The sequence below is a fragment of the Ostrea edulis genome, chromosome 1 (genome assembly GCF_947568905.1).
Source record: "Ostrea edulis chromosome 1, xbOstEdul1.1, whole genome shotgun sequence".
Classification (NCBI taxonomy): domain Eukaryota; kingdom Metazoa; phylum Mollusca; class Bivalvia; order Ostreida; family Ostreidae; genus Ostrea; species Ostrea edulis.
Genome location: NC_079164.1, coordinates 108,546,023 through 108,563,329, shown reverse-complemented (window position 1 = coordinate 108,563,329; position 17,307 = coordinate 108,546,023). Strand labels below are relative to the sequence as shown.

Below are 17,307 nucleotides of genomic sequence, written 5' to 3'. Positions count from 1 at the left end.
CCCTTTTACCTGTAAGCTTTACAACCAATTGGAATTAAGGACTACAAGTTCGACATGATGTGAATGAAAATTATAGAACATTATCTTCTACACAAAAACTTTCAAAATTCTTTCAGTGACCTTAAATTGTTATATTGGGAGCCACTATGCAATATGCCTCTCCAAATGAAAATATATCCGTAATAGTTCCTGTGGACAGAACTTCCGGTAACAATCCCCCTGAATGTAATTCCCATCCTTGTGCAGCGCCAAAAAAACCTAAACTCAAATAATTGAAAATATCTTTAATTATTTGAAGATACCATCACTTCAATTACTGCGCGCTTTAATTGAATTGATGCGCACATTCAATTGATGAGAGCAATAATTGATTTGATGCGCGCATCAATTCAATTACTGCTCTCACCAATTCAATCTATGCACGCATCAATGTGGTGGAATTGTTGCTTATAAAATTTAATTTGGAGCTCGGTATCAATGATTTGAGAATCTCTTTGATTTAGCTGAAGATATCTTTAATTGTCTATAACGATTTTGCATAAGGAATTATTGTGCGCATCAGTTCTTTTAAAGAGAACAACAATTCAAGTAAAAAGATCATTGATTAGAGAGTTGCTCTCTTTAAAAGAATTATTCTGTGGGGATCCAGGTTAGAATAGGTCCTCAGTACCCCTTGCTTGTCGTAAGAGGCGATTAAATGGGCGGTCCTTCGGATGAGACCGCAAAAACCGAGGTCCCGTGTCACAGCAGGTGTGGCACGATAAAGATCCCTCCCTGCGCAATGGCCACATGCTGCTCGGACCCCTGGACACACCTGAGTTGAGATCAGATGTCTAGGAGGAGTAAGCATCCCCTGTCGACTGGTCACACCCGTTGTGAGCCCTATATCCTTATCAGGTAAACGGAGTGATCCGTAGTCAAAATCTGTGTGTCAAGAACGGTCTAACAATTGCTATGAAACACGTCAGACAGGATCTGACCCAATGATAGGTTGTATTAACAAACTAGGTCGTTATAACGACCATAGAATTTGCGAAATGCTGACTTTAATCGAGACTTGAAACCCCTGTACCATAAACTTGTTTGTCAGTAGCTTGCCTCGATTTCAAAACTGACCGTACGCAGAACAAGCTCTTGCCTATCGAATTAGTTTAAAGATATAAACACCATATAAAGGTGATAATGGAATATTGCTACATAAATATGTGAATTGACGATGGAGAAGCTGAAATCATCCCGTTTGTCATAAAGTTGAGTTGTTAGTTAGCCGTTAATATCTACTTCAGCTTATCATACCATAAATTCATTGGAAGAGAGTAATAATTCAATTATAGCGCGCATCAATTCAAAATTAAAGATATCATTAATTATTTGAAGATATTTAACTTTGTTATAACTTTTCTTCCAATTATTTTCCTTTAGTATGGAGCATCTTTAGGTCAAGAAGATATAAATTATAAATTTCAGGACTGCCTCACCTCCGAGGCCTTAGGGACGGGGCCAAAACTACCAAAAATTTATCGATTTTCAAACCTTTCTTCTCTACAACCGCGCATCTGTAAGAAAAACTAAATTGATCGTCCCGTAGAGCAGAAGTCAGGAAGGCCTCACCAAATTGTAAATTTCATGGTCCCAGGGGTAGAGGTTCTGACTCCAGGGCGGGGCCGTACTTGGTATGTAATGTTTATGTGTGAAACATTTAAAAACATATTCTTTAATGCTATTTTGAAATGGGTATTTAGAAGGCGCTTATGCAGGTAGTCCTTTACCAAAATTGTTAATTTCATGATCCCAAGTTTGTGAGGTTTGGGTATTAGGTGGGACCGAAATGGTCGGTGATTAGATGTTAACAATTGAGCATTTTTAATTTTTTCTAGATAACTACCGTTCCATTTTTTTTTTTTTATTCAAATTGGATATGAAGCATCTTTAGGACAAGGGTGACATAAGCTGTAAATTTCAGGGCTTCTGTACCCCTGGAGTCATAGGTGTGGTGTAAAATCTGCCATACATTCACCAATATTCAAAGATCCTCTTGTCTACAACTGTACACTGGTAAGAAAAACTCCACCAAAACTGTAAATCTCATGATTCCAGGGGTAGAGGTCCCGAATCAAGGGCGGGACAAACTTGGTATATATAGTGTATTCGTGTAAAACATCTAAATATCGTACTATATCTTCTTTAAAATGCTATAGACGTTGAGTAGATTAATCCTTAATCAGGGATAAGGGTTTTGGTCCAAGGTGGGGCCAGAAACTGAGAATTATCATTGTGATTATTGTGTTTATAATTTGAAAGACTTGTTTAAGTTTGCTCATACGGTATATAGCTAAATGGATATATGAATTTAGGAAAAGCAGACAAGGGTGTACCAAAATTGTGAATATCGCAATCCCAGGATTTTGATTCTAGGACGGGTTCAAACTATCGAGTTAATGTTGCATATTATATTATGATATGAAAAGTGAAAACAATGAACAGTGATCAATCTTATAACTCCTATATAAGGAATACGAAATAAAGAGCTGGGCAAACACGGACCTCCTGGACAAAGTACATGTAGAGGAAGACTCAAGTGCCTAGGAGGAGTAAACATCCCCTGTCGACTGGTCACACCCGCCGTGAGCCCTGTTTTGATAAGGTATACGGAGTAACCCGTAGTTAAAACCAGTGTTCCAAGAACGACCTAACAATCAGTATGAAACACGTCAGGCAGCATTTGGCCCAATGATATGTTGTATTGGCAAACTAGATCAAAATTGGTACCGTATAAGTTTTACATTACGACCCCTGGGTCGAGGCCTCTACTGGTGGACTGTTAGTCCCCGAGGGTCTCTACAGCCCAGTAGCTAAGTACTTCGTTACTAGCTTGAAAATACGGATGTATATTTAATTGCTGTGATAAAATTTAGAAATTCATTTCAAAATTAGGGATTATCTCCCTCATGCATAGATCTTATCCTTAGACGAATTGGGTTCCAGTCTTTGGCACTCTCTTTTTAAATTCCCTTTAGTTCTTACAATTTAAGTTTATTGTTATTTCGGATTTCCAAAATTTCGGCTTGAGCATCACTGAAGAGATATTATTTGTCGAAATGCGCATCTGGTGCATCAAAATTGGTACCGTATAAGGTTTACGTCATTATAACAACCATATAATTTGTTAAATGCTGACTCTATATGACTTACTTGACTTAGTCCTCTTCGTCCCTTACAGAACATAGGGCTGAAACAGTCATCATCCATCTAACTCTGTTTTGAGCAATTTGTTTGGCTTCTCTCCAGATGGTTCCAATGTTATCTAGTTCTTTCAGCCTTGTTCTTCTCCAGCTGTGTGTTGGTCTCCCCCGTCTCCTGCATCCCTGTGGATTCCAGTCCATCGCCTGTTTTGTTATGTTGTTCACAGGTTTTCTCAAAGTATGTCCAATCCACTGCCATTTATTGACAAACACCTGGATTTTGTGTTGGAGTCCTTTGGTAAGTTTCCAGGTTTCAGACCCATAGAGTAGAATAGATTTTACGTTTGTGTTGAATATTCTGATTTTTGTATTTGTAGAAAGTACTTTGGATTTCCATACAGGCTTTAGCACGGCAAATGCCTGTCTTCCTTTGCTTATCCTAGAATTAATGTCTTCTTCCGTCCCACCTGTTTTGCTTACAATACTTCCCAAGTATGTAAATTGGTCTACTGTATTAGCAAACTAGGTCGCTATAACGACCATAGAATTTGCGAAATGCTGACTCTATACGAGACTGTTGAAAACCCTGTAACATCAACTTGTTTGTCAGTAGCGTACCTTGATTTAAAAACCGATCATACGCAGAACAAGCTCATGCATATTGAATCAGTTGAGGAATATAAACAAAAATTGGAATATATGGGAAGTTGACGATGGAGAAGCTGAAATCATCCCGTTTGTTATAAAGTTGGGTTGTTAGATTGCCTTTATTATTCATTTTCAATAACATTTCTAAGTGCGAAGCAGATGTAGAGGACTATGTGGTATCTTTTATCTCGAGTATGTAAAGTCGATCTTAAATTTCTGAATTCTGTCTTTTGGGAGTATTTTTAATGATTTTGTTTATTACTGTTATAAACAAGAATATACTTACTGTTAGGATAAAGGTTTTTGTTTTTTAAGTGATCCTAATCGGCTTTCTCAATGCAGTGCTGACCTGGATGATTTTACAATAATCCGGATATAGGTTGTAGATATTGTGTTTGATTTTAGTCTCGCCCACGTCACATGACCAAAACATGGTGGGTGTCTGAATTCAAGGGAAGAGGAAACCAATTACCAAACGTGGCAAACCTTCTTGTATTTCATAGTCTAGTAATCGCTGAACAAAAACCAGACGCTGACAAAGAAACATGGTAAGTCATGAATATTCATAACAAAGTATGAAATAATGTATTTGTGTATATTTTCGATAATCTTAGTAGAACCTGCTTACATGTAATCAATATGCAGTGTTTTCTAACATACATTAATTCTGTGACCAAACATAGTGTTTCTGGTTAATATATACGGTGTGACCGTTGGACCGAGCGAAGCATGAAATGGTCATTGGCGTGTCCCAAGTGATAGTCATAATTCTGTTCAGTACGGCAAATTACAATTCATTTAAAAATATGCATTATGAATGAAATTCCCCTTGCGCTAAACTCCCAATATCAAATGGGGGATATTTATGAGGATAATTACAGGATCCGCTTATTCCTTTAACGCGGAGAATATAGCACCAGCCGACATCAAACTCCCCGTCGAGGCCTCATTACGTCACCTACGAATAGCAAACGAACTGGGGCATAGTGACGTCAGATGTAGCCAGTAACATCCAAATATCAAAGGGGGATACAAGGATCACAGTTTTTCAGGATCCGCCTATTCATTTAAAGCGGGGAATATAACGCAAGCCGACGTAAATCATGCATTGTGACATCACATTTAGCCTCGACCTTTTCTCTTTCAAATCAAACAATTATAAACAACAATACACCCACAATACACACAATTCAAAGTGGTAAAAAAAAGTAAGTGTAAGTATATTGTATATTTTTTATCTAAAGAAACTCATGAACTCGTTCATATATTTAGTTGTATTTCTGTTTTCTATTTGATGATTGGCTAAAGATTGTAACAATAAAATCATATCATTCATTTTTAACAAACTGGGTGTTTGAATTACAAATTGCTCGTCAGTCTTGTATTTTTGGCATTCAAAATTAAAACACAAATAACTGTAGAAGCAACTAATGAACAAAGCATAATGGCGGCGTCCATATGGATCACAAAATTTTCAGTGAACGTATATAGAGATTTTCTCTATTTATTTGCAGATTTTCTTATTTTTATTTTACATATATATATGTGTTGCCTTTAGAGCCTTGCTTCGCGGACGGGCCTTTGGCCCGTCCGAGCTTTGCTCAGTATTAACACACAATGACGCCGCCGTGGAGCTGTATGCTGAAATAATTCCTAGCACAGTTACATTGTGGTTATTTTCAGGGTAGTTTCTGTGGAAACGAGGGGGTTATATATATTTGGTCTTTCCTATCCCCCTATCAGAGGGGGATAGGAAAGACCGAATATATATTACCCCCTCGTTTCCACAGAAACTATTTTCAGGGTTGCTCTTTCGTACACTAATACATGTTGTACAAGACGTGAGGTTATGTTTCCTACCCCTGCCCATTTTTAATGGTGTAATAACTAGGAATTGTAAAGGATTTAGAAAACTGTCTTGTTAATCATTGTATATGTAAATAATATGTAATTCTTGAGGTTCCATCCAAGATTACGCCATTCCTGATTCAATTTTTAAGCATATTTTTCGGTATCAGGAGAGGGATACCCTGAACCCTCCCCAATCATAGTTTGATGCTCCAATGTTAAAATTCTTCTGATGCATCTGATTCTGAAGAGATCATGACATTTTACCCAATGGACTAGGGGAATGCAATGACAAAGAAACTATGGGACCATCTCCAGCCCTACCCCTAAAAATTACCATAAATTTTCATATTCCTTGTGACAGGCAAGTTTAATGGTGTGTAATGGAATTCCCATGAAGACCATCTCCAGCTCTGCTCTTTCAGAAATGGTCCGATATCTTGAAAACCATTGAGATCCTGATCCTTAAACCATATATTTTCTTGTGACAAGGAAAGTTTGATGTATACAACAGAGGTCTTTGAGGCCAATTCTAAACCTTCCCTTTCAGCAATCTTCTAATATCTTGAAATCCCTACCCCTAAATCATATATTTTCCTGGTCCCTGTGACAAGGCAAGTTTAATGGTATGTAACAGAATTCCCAGGCAGGATCATTTTTATCCCAGCCCTTTCTGAAATGGTTTTGAAAGCCATCGAGATCCTTACTTGGACATGAACTATTATATTTCATTGTTCCATTTGACAAGATGAGTTCATTGGTTTACAAAGGGGGTGTATCTCTAGTCCAGTCTTATAAAAAAATTATTGAATATTTTGTGAATTGTTGAAAACAATTACATGTACTGAGGTGAGCATTGTATGGACATTTTTTTTACTACTGAAAGATTGCTTATGAATGGAAAAAGATTAATACTAATGTATTTTTATTAGTCAAAGAAAGAAAAATACAATGGTTTATTTGCTTGGACTATTGAATTTTTACAGTAACATGTTTTTTGTTGAATGCATGTTGGACTTTTTCAATTTAGCCTTCCACACCTCAGATGTCTCCCCAGGAAGAACAGGAGAAGCTTTTGGAAGAGGGAATCAGTATAGTTAAGAACCAGTCATTCCAAATGAAAAGATGTCTGGTAAGGATTAGCGAGGATATCATTTTAATATGTTGTCAAGGCTGACTGGAATCATTGTGCAGTTACATCAAAATTGTAAAGTTTTGTGTTCTGAGATATTTTCAATCTCATGATCTTTGTGGAATTTAAACAGGGTTGATGATTTAAAGTGTTAAAATAGCAATTTTTTACTAAGATATTTGTTTGTCACATCAGAGAATAAAAAATTAATAAATTCCAATTTACTGTATAATGAGTAATTTTTATGCCCCCCCCCCTCCCCCAGATCGAAGATCGGGGGGCATATTGTTTCTGTCATTCTGACATCCTGTCTGAAACTTTAATCATGCTAATAATTTTTGAACAGTAAGACCTTTCTGTGGGTACCAAAATGTTTGACTATGTGACCTTGACCTTGGAGTTTGACCTACTTTAAAAAAAAATGACATTTGTCATAACTTCTAAATGGTAAATTCATATTAGAGTTTTCATATTGCACATGAACATTTCTTGTGACAATATCTTTTTACTGGTACCAAGATATTTGTCTTTGTGACATTGGCCATCTTTAGAATTGGTCATTATTGGGGGCATTTGTGTTTCACAAACACATCTTGTTAAATTTAGATATTATTCATAATGATATTCTTATTTGAAATTTGTAGATTGTGTCAAATGTAAGGATTTTCATGATTGTAATTTTTTGGTCTTACAGGACAAAGGGAAATTAATGGATGGACTGAAGCATGCTTCAACAATGCTTGGAGAACTGAGAACTTCACTTTTATCACCAAAGAGCTACTATGAATTATGTATCCTACTCTGGACAATCTTACATGTACGGTGTTAGGCGTAGTAGATATCTTGAGAATTACTATTAATAGATATCATGTCTAGTATTGTTCCTCATGTCACTCTGAAATTATTTTCCCAAATTCCACAAATGTATTACCTGTATTCAAATTTAGTTTAGTTCTGTTACAAACTGTGAATATGGTATTGATGACATTGATCACATTGTATATGGCTATATGGAGGAAAATTGTCATTTTTGTGAATTCTTAACTGTGGGGAAGATATGGCTATTTCTGATGAATTGAGACACTTAGAACTGTACCTCTGTGATGAATTTCAAAAAGGAAGGAAAGTTGCAGATCTGTATGAACTTGTTCAATATGCAGGAAATATTGTTCCCAGGCTGTAAGTAAAAGTTTGTGACATTGACATTTTTGTGATACAATACATTTCGTCCAAAAAAAAAAAAAAAATACAGTGCATTGAAAAAATTGCCAGTTTTATGTGATGGGTCAAATCCAGTATACCATGTACCGTAAGTTTTATTTTTGTAACAGAAGTGATACTTATGTTTTAGAGTAATTTATTTAATGCTGGCATTTGTTTTTCAGCTACCTGCTGATTACAGTGGGAGTAGTGTACATTAAGTCTAATGAACTGTCCCGTAAAGACATTCTGAAAGACTTGGTGGAAATGTGTCGAGGTGTACAGCATCCCCTGAGGGGCCTCTTTCTGAGAAATTACCTACTGACTTGTACAAAGAATGTGCTGCCTGATACTGAAGAAGAACAAGCCACGTAAATAAATACAATCATTTTAGTGACAGAAATACAATGACATCTTGGTATGCATATGAATGATAATGAATCAGGAATCTACCATATTAAAAGAAAGATTCTGTAGATCAGACATTGTCTTTTACAATTTTCTTCTTCTTCAGAAATGACTATGAGTATGGGACAGTGCTAGATTCCATTGACTTTATCCTTCTGAACTTCTCAGAGATGAACAAGCTCTGGGTTCGCATGCAGCATCAGGGTCACACAAGAGATCGCACAAAGCGTGAACAGGAGAGACGAGAACTCCGAATTTTGGTGGGAACCAATCTCGTTCGGCTTAGTCAGCTGGAGTGTATTGATATGGACAAGTACAAAAAGGTCAGATACGTGTATACTGATAGGCTGCATGTGAAGACATCATATAGAATAGCATATATTCATTGCCATGAAAAGATGAGAAACAATGTGATAAATTCCTTCTGACTCTGTCCGGACATAGTTCTTTGGTAAACTGTAAATAAGGTTCTCGGGAATTGCACACTGTGAATAGAGTTCTTGGGAGTTGAACACTGAATAGAGTTCTTGGGAGTTGAACACAGAGTTGCAAGCTTTCTCTTAATTTTACAGGTGGTTCTACCTGCAGTGTTGGAACAAGTTGTGTCCTGCAGAGACCCCATTGCTCAGGAGTATTTGATGGAGTGTATTATCCAGGTCTAATACTTCTTTGTATAAACAAACATGTAGAAATATTTACACTGTAGTATTGAAACATTTTGCCTTACAGAAAAACAGAAAAAGAATGTTTATAATGATGTCTCTTTGATAGGTATTCCCAGATGATTTCCATCTACAGACTCTAAATCCTTTCCTCAAAGCCTGTGCTGAACTCCATGAGAGTGTCAATGTGAAAAACGTCATTATAGCCTTAGTAGACAGGTAGTGTGTTCTCTCCCCATTTCACTTTACATTATATTTAAGGTTTTCAAACCTCATGAATCTTGTCCATGATGGTTAATCATAAATTCTTCGTAGAGGTAAAAGTTTTGTGGATAGTGATGGTGCAGTATGTACACATATTATACTGGCTAAGATCGAGATTTTGTAATAGCGTCGGCTGTTGATACATGTAACCTCATGTTTTCCCATTGTTACTTGCACATTCAATTATCACAGCATTCAGTTTTACAGAACATTTAAATTTTCAATTGTTTCTCAGGCTTGCCCAATTTGCACAGAATGAGGAGGGATCAGGAATTCCCCCAGAGATTCAGCTCTTTGATATATTCTCACAACAGATAGCGCAAGTTATTCAGGTGAATAGATTTTAAAATAAGAAATTAGATGCTTTAATCATGGTCTATAAATCCTGTATTATTAAAGCTGGCTAATTGTGACGGTTGATTCTTCGTCTTCAATGTCACTAAAAATTTTAAAGATTTTTTTCTTTGTTAAAAAGAAGGTTGTTTATATGCACTGTATGTATAAAACTAACTGGAGTTGTCAGACAGTGCCCTGAAATTGACTCATTACTCAAAGTTAAAACTAAATTACAAATGATTCCACTGTATTCTGAATACTTGTGGAATTGTGTCTCAATAATTTTTTTGTCAGAATCGACCCGACATGCCTCCCGAGGACATTGTTGCCCTACAGGTGGCGCTGGTTAACCTGGCACTGAAATGTTACCCAGATAAAGTGGACTATGTTGACAAAGTACTGGAAACAACTGAGGATATCTTCAACAGACACAATCTGGATCAGTGTGTATTTTATTGAGCTGCATTTACATGCATATTAGAATCGTAATAGCCTACAGGGTGGGAAAACTTCACGAATATAAGCATATGATACCTCGTTTTAAACTCTGTAAAGACCTACGATTTAGATGTTGAAAAGTAGAAAATAGGCTTTTGTGTTATTACAAACACCTCTCCTTTTATTTCCGAGCTCATTATTGAAATAGAATATTTAATAATTGATCACAATGTTTATATTTTGAACACTTTTTACAATATATTAAGTATTTTTCTGTGGTTGAAAATTTTTGCAATTTGATCCCTAAAAAGCACCATTGATTTCTGCATTTTCAATTTTCGTGATTTTGTTTTACTACCAAAAATGTTATCGCAGGTGTAAAAACTTTTATCCTGAAAGTAGAAACATTGCATGGCAGTTAGTCTACTAAATATGAACTGAAACAAACTCTATCACTACTATCAACTATTATCTATTGCATTGCCTCTGTGAATAGTTATCAAATTTTATTTTAGATCCCCATAAACATAGAACCACTTAATAGTAATCAAATTATAGATGAAGTCATGTGTGCAAGTACCTTGCAATAGGAACTACTGAATTTTTTAATGCAATTTTATCTCATATCTCATTGAAATGTTTGGAATATTTTTTCATTTGTACATTTTGAAGATTTATGCAATTTGCAGAAATCTACAAAAATTGGAACAACCACAGAAAATACCTATGATATGGTAACTTACTATGATTTCTGATTTTGAAACTTGACATCTGCATTCTGTGTACCATCCTTAAATTAGAGGAACTTAAATTACCCATTGTATCTTATTTTCAGTTTGGAGTATGGCAGTCTGGTTTCCAAGGAACTGATGAAACTAATGAAGATCCCAGTAGACTCCTACAACAATATTCTGACAGTCCTGGAATTGCAACACTTTGGTCCCATTTTTGATTATTTTGATTACCAGAGCAGGAAAATCATGTGCTCCTATCTCATCAACAATGTGCTGGAAAATGAAACTTGTATACCCACACAGGATCAGGTAATGTTTCATCCTTGTTATTTCTCATGGGTTTATAAATGAAAAGAGAAATTAGGTAATGTGAATTTGAACTGAACATGGTGTTACTTTGTTTTATTACTCAAACATTCTTTTGGATTGTATCTTGATTAAGGAATATAATCCTCTCATTTCATCATATACCTGTACGTTGTAGGTGGACAGCATTCTTAACATTGTGAATGTCCTTGTTGTAGGTGGACAGCATTCTTAACATTGTGAATGTCCTTGTTGTAGGTGGACAGCATTCTTAACATTGTGAATGTCCTTGCTGTAGGTGGACAGCATTCTTAACATTGTGAATGTCCTTGCTGTAGGTGGACAGCAATCTTAACATTGTGAATGTCCTTGCTGTAGGTGGACAGCATTCTTAACATTGTGAATGTCCTTGTTGTAGGTGGACAGCATTCTTAACATTGTGAATGTCCTTGTTGTAGGTGGACAGCATTCTTAACATTGTGAATGTCCTTGTTGTAGGTGGACAGCAATCTTAACATTGTGAATGTCCTTGCTGTAGGTGGACAGCATTCTTAACATTGTGAATGTCCTTGTTGTAGGTGGACAGCATTCTTAACATTGTGAATGTCCTTGTTGTAGGTGGACAGCATTCTTAACATTGTGAATGTCCTTGTTGTAGGTGGACAGCATTCTTAACATTGTGAATGTCCTTGTTGTAGGTGGACAGCATTCTTAACATTGTGAATGTCCTTGTTGTAGGTGGACAGCATTCTTAACATTGTGAATGTCCTTGTTGTAGGTGGACAGCATTCTTAACATTGTGAATGTCCTTGTTGTAGGTGGACAGCATTCTTAACATTGTGAATGTCCTGGTACAAGACCAGAGTGATCAGCCAACAGAACCAGACGACCCAGAAGACTTTGCTGAGGAGCAGGTGCTCATGGGAAGATTTATACACCTACTCCAAGCAGAAGATCCAAATCAACAATATCTAGTAAGATAATGGGCTCAAGGTTGTCACAAATCAACAATATTTAGTAAGATAATGGGCTCTAGGTGATCACAAATCAACAATATTTGGTAAGATAATGGGCTCTAGGTTATCACAAATCAACAATATTTAGTAAGATAATGGGCTCTAGGTGGTCACAAATCAACAATATTTAGTAAGATAATGGGCTCTAGGTTGTCACAAATCAACAATATTTAGTAAGATAATGGGCTCTAGGTGATCACAAATCAACAACATTTAGTAAGATAATGGGCTCAAGGTTGTCACAAATCAACAACATTTAGTAAGATAATGGGCTCTAGGTTGTCACAAATCAACAACATTTAGTAAGATAATGGGTTCTAGATTGTCACCAATCCTTTAGTTTGAAGAAAATTTTAAGGATTATAATTATGAGGAGTTTTTATTTGCAATTCATACAAGTGTCTAAAGATTAAAACTTTACTCATCTTATGGGAATAGTATTCCAATATTGGCATCAGGCACTGATTATTTCACTATATATTTTCAAACGAGTGTCTGATCTTAATTTTAGATCATCAATACAGCTAGAAAGCATTTTGGAAGTGGAGGGGACAAAAGAATCAAGTTTACTCTTCCACCCATTGTCTTTGCTGCATACAGATTAGCAATGAGATACAAGGACGCAAAAGAAGAGGTCAGTTTTAGTGTCAAACTCATAGAAGGGGGGTGTTACAACAAAATTAAAAAGTATTAAAGATACAGTGTTGCATGAATCAAAATATTTACTGTACTCCTCTATCTTTATGGCTGTAGGATGAAAACTGGGAGAAGAAATGCCAAAAGATATTCCAGTTCTGTCACCAGACTATAGGAGCCTTAATCAAGGCAGACATGGCAGAGATGCCACTCAGACTGTTTCTTCAGGGAGCAATGACAGCTGGAGAGATCGAGTTTGAAAACCACGAAACAGTAGCCTATGAATTTATGTCACAGGTATCTAACAGTTGTTAGTATAAATGCTTACTTACTCTGTACATTTCATTTCAACCTGGTCCATTAGCATGGTTAATATAATGTCCGCTAAGTTTGCTATAAACGTGGCTATATTTGTACAGAATGAAATACAACAAACTTTCCAACATTAATCTGAATAGGTTTCTAACATAGCATACAGACATATCTGAATCTGCTCCACTATTTCAACATTAATCTGAATAGGTTTCTAACATAGCATACAGACATATCTGAATCTGCTCCACTATTTCAGGAGAACAACATGAATGTATCAGATAATAAGTGTGACAGTTAAAGGAGTGTGGCAGTTAAAGGAGTGTAATAGCCATCTTTAGACATAGTTTTGTTTAGGGAGGTTTCTGCTCCGTATGTCATATGCACTGATTAATTGATTTGACTTCAGTGCTTATTTTGTGTAAAGGGTTCAAATGTATTTTGTTGCTTACTGCTCTGAATAAACTTAATATTTATATTGGCACGTACTAGCGCTATGAAATTAAGATATAAAATAATCTTCTTGCAGGCATTTTCTCTGTATGAAGATGAAATCAGTGATAGCAAAGCTCAACTTGCTGCGATTACGCTCATCATCGGAACACTGGAACAAATGAGTTGTTTTGGAGATGAGAATCATGAACCTCTCAGAACTCAATGTGCTCTGGCAGCGTCCAAACTCCTTAAGAAGCCAGATCAGTGTCGTGGTGTCTGCACATGCTCACACCTCTTCTGGTCCGGGAAATCTACTGCACAGGAAGGGGAGGTAAGCAGTGGGAGAGAACTGTATATATTCATAGTGTATTCAGATCATTTCTAGCCACTGAGCAATTGTTAGTCTTCACGGGAATTTGTGTCCCACTCACAACGATGTTTTAGGAGATTTAGTATTAGTACATGTAATGAAATTAGTGAGTGCATAATGTCAATATTTACTACATTCAGTTTACAAGATGTTGAGGTTTATGGTGCTCCTGTTTGGGTTTATTTTGAGAGAAGTTGCGACAGAACTCAAGATTTGTGTAAATACATGCACTTCAGATATATGAATTATGGATGCAGCATGAAATAAATTTTAAACAACTTACATGTATATGCAGTTTTGAATAAAAAGGATCTTTAATGATAGATGTAAAATTCAGCAATTATTTAGCCTGATTTTTAGGATACTTGTTGGACAGCTCTTGATACCAATTTTTGCTTCCTTTTTACATAGCTCCAAGATGGGAAGAGGGTGTCTGACTGTCTGAAGAAAGGAGTAAAGATCGGCAATCAGTGCATGGATAACTCTGTTCAAGTCCAGCTGTTTGTGGAGCTTCTAAATCACTATATATACTACTATGAAAAAGGCAATGATCAGGTGGGTGTCATGATTAGTTGGTTTTAGTAAATTGTACAGTAATTATGAAATACTGTGGAATCATTTAAATTCATGAGGGGGGGAGGGGGGGGGGGGCAATTTTTGTGGATAGTGAAGGTTATGCAGTTTCGTTGGGATGTAATTTCGTGGATATGATTTTCGTACCTTGACACATCATACAAATTTTGTATTTCGCTGTGGTTTGTAATTCATGAGATAGGGGTATCAACGAAATCCACAGAAATTAAGCCCCCATGAAATTTAATGTTTCTACAGCACTCGTGTATGTAGGTCTACTACAAAAATTGTAAAAATATCCAACTATACACCATAGTATAATATATATATCCGACTCCCCTAAGTTCAGTATTCAAGACAACTCTTAATTGCAGTACGTGTAAAAATGAATTTGTTTCTACCTTACAGGTAACAATGCAGGTACTGAATCAGTTGATAGCAAAAATTAAAGAGACGTTGCCCAACTTAGAAGCAAACGAGGAGACTGAACAAATAAACAAGCATTTCCAGAACACTGTAGAACATTTGAAACTTCGACGAGACAGTACCGAAACAGATGGGCCTTCTTATGAGGAATTAGTGCTGTAGTTTTTAACATCTCGCCATGCTCTGTAGGATGGTTTACATTGTTTCAGTGCTGGAAAGAAGTAGACAGTACCAGCACTGCTCTGTCTAGCACTGCAAATCCTGATGTTAGAAGTCTTTATAGAGATATGTGTGAATTAATTTTTTTTTTCATCTAGTGTTGTATTTTATGTCAGACTACAGAATTCTTACATCAGTGTGTAACAACATTAATTAAGTACCAGTATTGTGATAGCTGAAATTAACTAGTGCTAAGTGTGTTTTCAGATGAAGTATATGCATTCAAAAATACACATGTAACTGTATAAATTATTTTAAAATTCTCCACTATTTGTACATGAAAATGCATGATTGGACTAATGGAAACCCACCCATGAAACAAAATGTGTATATTATGCATAATGTAGATTCCATTCAATGTTAAATATATGTTGTACAATTGTTTGATAAATAAATGAATATATAACTTACACTTTAACATTGGAAGATTATACAATCTGATTAAAATAAGATCTTTGATCCGCTCCGTTATTGTTATGTCGCTACACAACAATAGCGACATAACAATAACGGAGCGGATCAAAGATCTTATTTTAATCAGATTGGAAGATTATACAGATGTTTATAAAATAAAATCTGCAAATCCCTTGAATTTATGTCACCTGTTTCAAGGAATATTGCAGTAGAAGAATATCTTGAACTCTCCATTGTTAAATATGGTAGAGAGAGGTTATTTTGTTTCATTGAATAGGCTTTCTATCAAACAAGAGACCCATGGACCTTAATGGTCACATGCACCAGGTTTTTCACTGTCTTATTATGCCTCCCCTCTTCCAGGCGAGACATATTGTTTTCATACTTTATGTCCTCCATCTATCACAAACTTTTCTGAACGCTTCTCCTCCTGCATGGCTTGTTAGATAGACTTAAAACTTTGTACAATGCTTCATCGTCATTTGTAGAAGTGCACATTGTTGGAATGTGGGGATCCAATTATTTCCCCAAATGTTATAGTGGATTTAAGAGGGGTTGAGGATGTAAAATAGCTCGTGAACACTTTTCCTATATGGCTTATTTGATAGACTTGGAATTTTGTACAATGTTTCATTGCCGTTTGCAAATGTGTATATTGTTAGGACAGGAGGTTCCAATTGTTATCCTTAAAGTTATAGTGGATCTAAGAGACGTGGAGGGTGTAAAATCTTCTCCTATATGGATAATCAGATAGCCTTGATATTTTGTACAATACTTCATTATCATTTAATGATGTTCACACTGTTCTGACCCACGGATCTTATATTTTTCTACAATTTACAGTGGATCAAAGAGGAGTGGGGTTTTTTTAAAGCTTTTTTCATGTACAAGAGTTAATCTTGGTTGAGATTAGACTCGGCTGAATATCTGGACTGACGCCTTCACCGATGAAGGCGTCAGTCCAAATATTCAGCCGAGCCAAATCTCAACGGAGATTAGTACAAGAGTATGTTCTCTCCCACTCATTGTTTTTGTATCATGTAACATCTTCACTAGTCAGAGTGGACTGAAAACCATTGGGTAGCGAAGATAATACAACAATGAAATTGGTCACATCGATGTTGAATCTTTTTCCACAAAGTGCAGTTCATAATGTCTTTGTTCCTGCTCATGCTTTCTCCTCCATACCATGCAGTACATTAAGGGGACGGGGTGTGATTTGGAGCACTTTCAATTTCACAAAAACAAAATATATTTTAAGAAAGTGTTTGTATTAGTATTGAAGATGTGCATATGGCAAGGGTTTTGATTTCCTAGAATATTTTCAAGAAAATTGCAGGTTGTTTGGCTGGGGGCTTATAACAAGTGTTCATATTGCAAAAAGACAAAGTTGGCATTTTACATCTATGCAAGAATATTCCCCTCCCACAGAAATTTCACCTGCTATAGAAATACAAAATTTGGACCTATGCCATATGCTCAAGGCCATTGCAGCAAGGGTTTAGTTAAAGGGGCATGTACTCATATTTCCCTTTTTTAATGAGGTCGAAGGGACTTGACGCTTACCCGAGTATCGCAAAATCTGGAACACATTATAAATTGTAAGTGTTGTGTGCAGATTGTGCATTTTTAAAACTCCGAACTGGATGTCCTTGTGGTCGAAAAGGTCATTTAATTCATCTTCTTACGCTCATGATAAACCTTTTTGCCAAGTATGAACTGCTAGATTGAGCTGTGCCCCAGACATG

At 36.2% G+C, this 17,307-nt stretch overlaps 1 protein-coding gene across 2 annotated transcripts; it reads left to right on the top strand.

Annotated features, from left to right (window-relative positions):
- The first annotated feature begins 4,225 nt into the window (after positions 1–4,225).
- On the top strand, positions 4,226–15,557 carry LOC125666022 (vacuolar protein sorting-associated protein 35-like). Of its 2 annotated transcripts, XM_056153246.1 has the most exons (18): positions 4,226–4,378; positions 6,709–6,810; positions 7,505–7,601; positions 7,866–7,989; positions 8,196–8,381; positions 8,525–8,741; positions 8,991–9,074; positions 9,190–9,299; positions 9,580–9,676; positions 9,975–10,123; positions 10,808–10,852; positions 10,954–11,161; positions 11,977–12,132; positions 12,686–12,808; positions 12,928–13,107; positions 13,652–13,888; positions 14,339–14,482; positions 14,909–15,557. In XM_056153246.1, exons 1-18 carry the CDS (start codon positions 4,376–4,378, stop codon positions 15,086–15,088), a joined length of 2,442 nt encoding a protein of 813 aa, XP_056009221.1. In that variant the 5' UTR covers positions 4,226–4,375; the 3' UTR covers positions 15,089–15,557. The 2 variants fall into 2 exon arrangements, with proteins under 2 accessions (XP_056009221.1, XP_056009222.1); XM_056153247.1 differs by lacking the exon at positions 10,808–10,852.
- Positions 15,558–17,307: the final 1,750 nt, after the last annotated feature.

Excerpts from the sequence above, each read along its gene's own strand:
- LOC125666022 (XM_056153246.1), top strand. Across the intron at positions 7,990-8,195 it reads GGAAATATTGTTCCCAGGCT|CTACCTGCTGATTACAGTGG; the intron begins GTAAGTAAAAGT and ends TTTGTTTTTCAG. Across the intron at positions 14,483-14,908 it reads ATGAAAAAGGCAATGATCAG|GTAACAATGCAGGTACTGAA; the intron begins GTGGGTGTCATG and ends TCTACCTTACAG.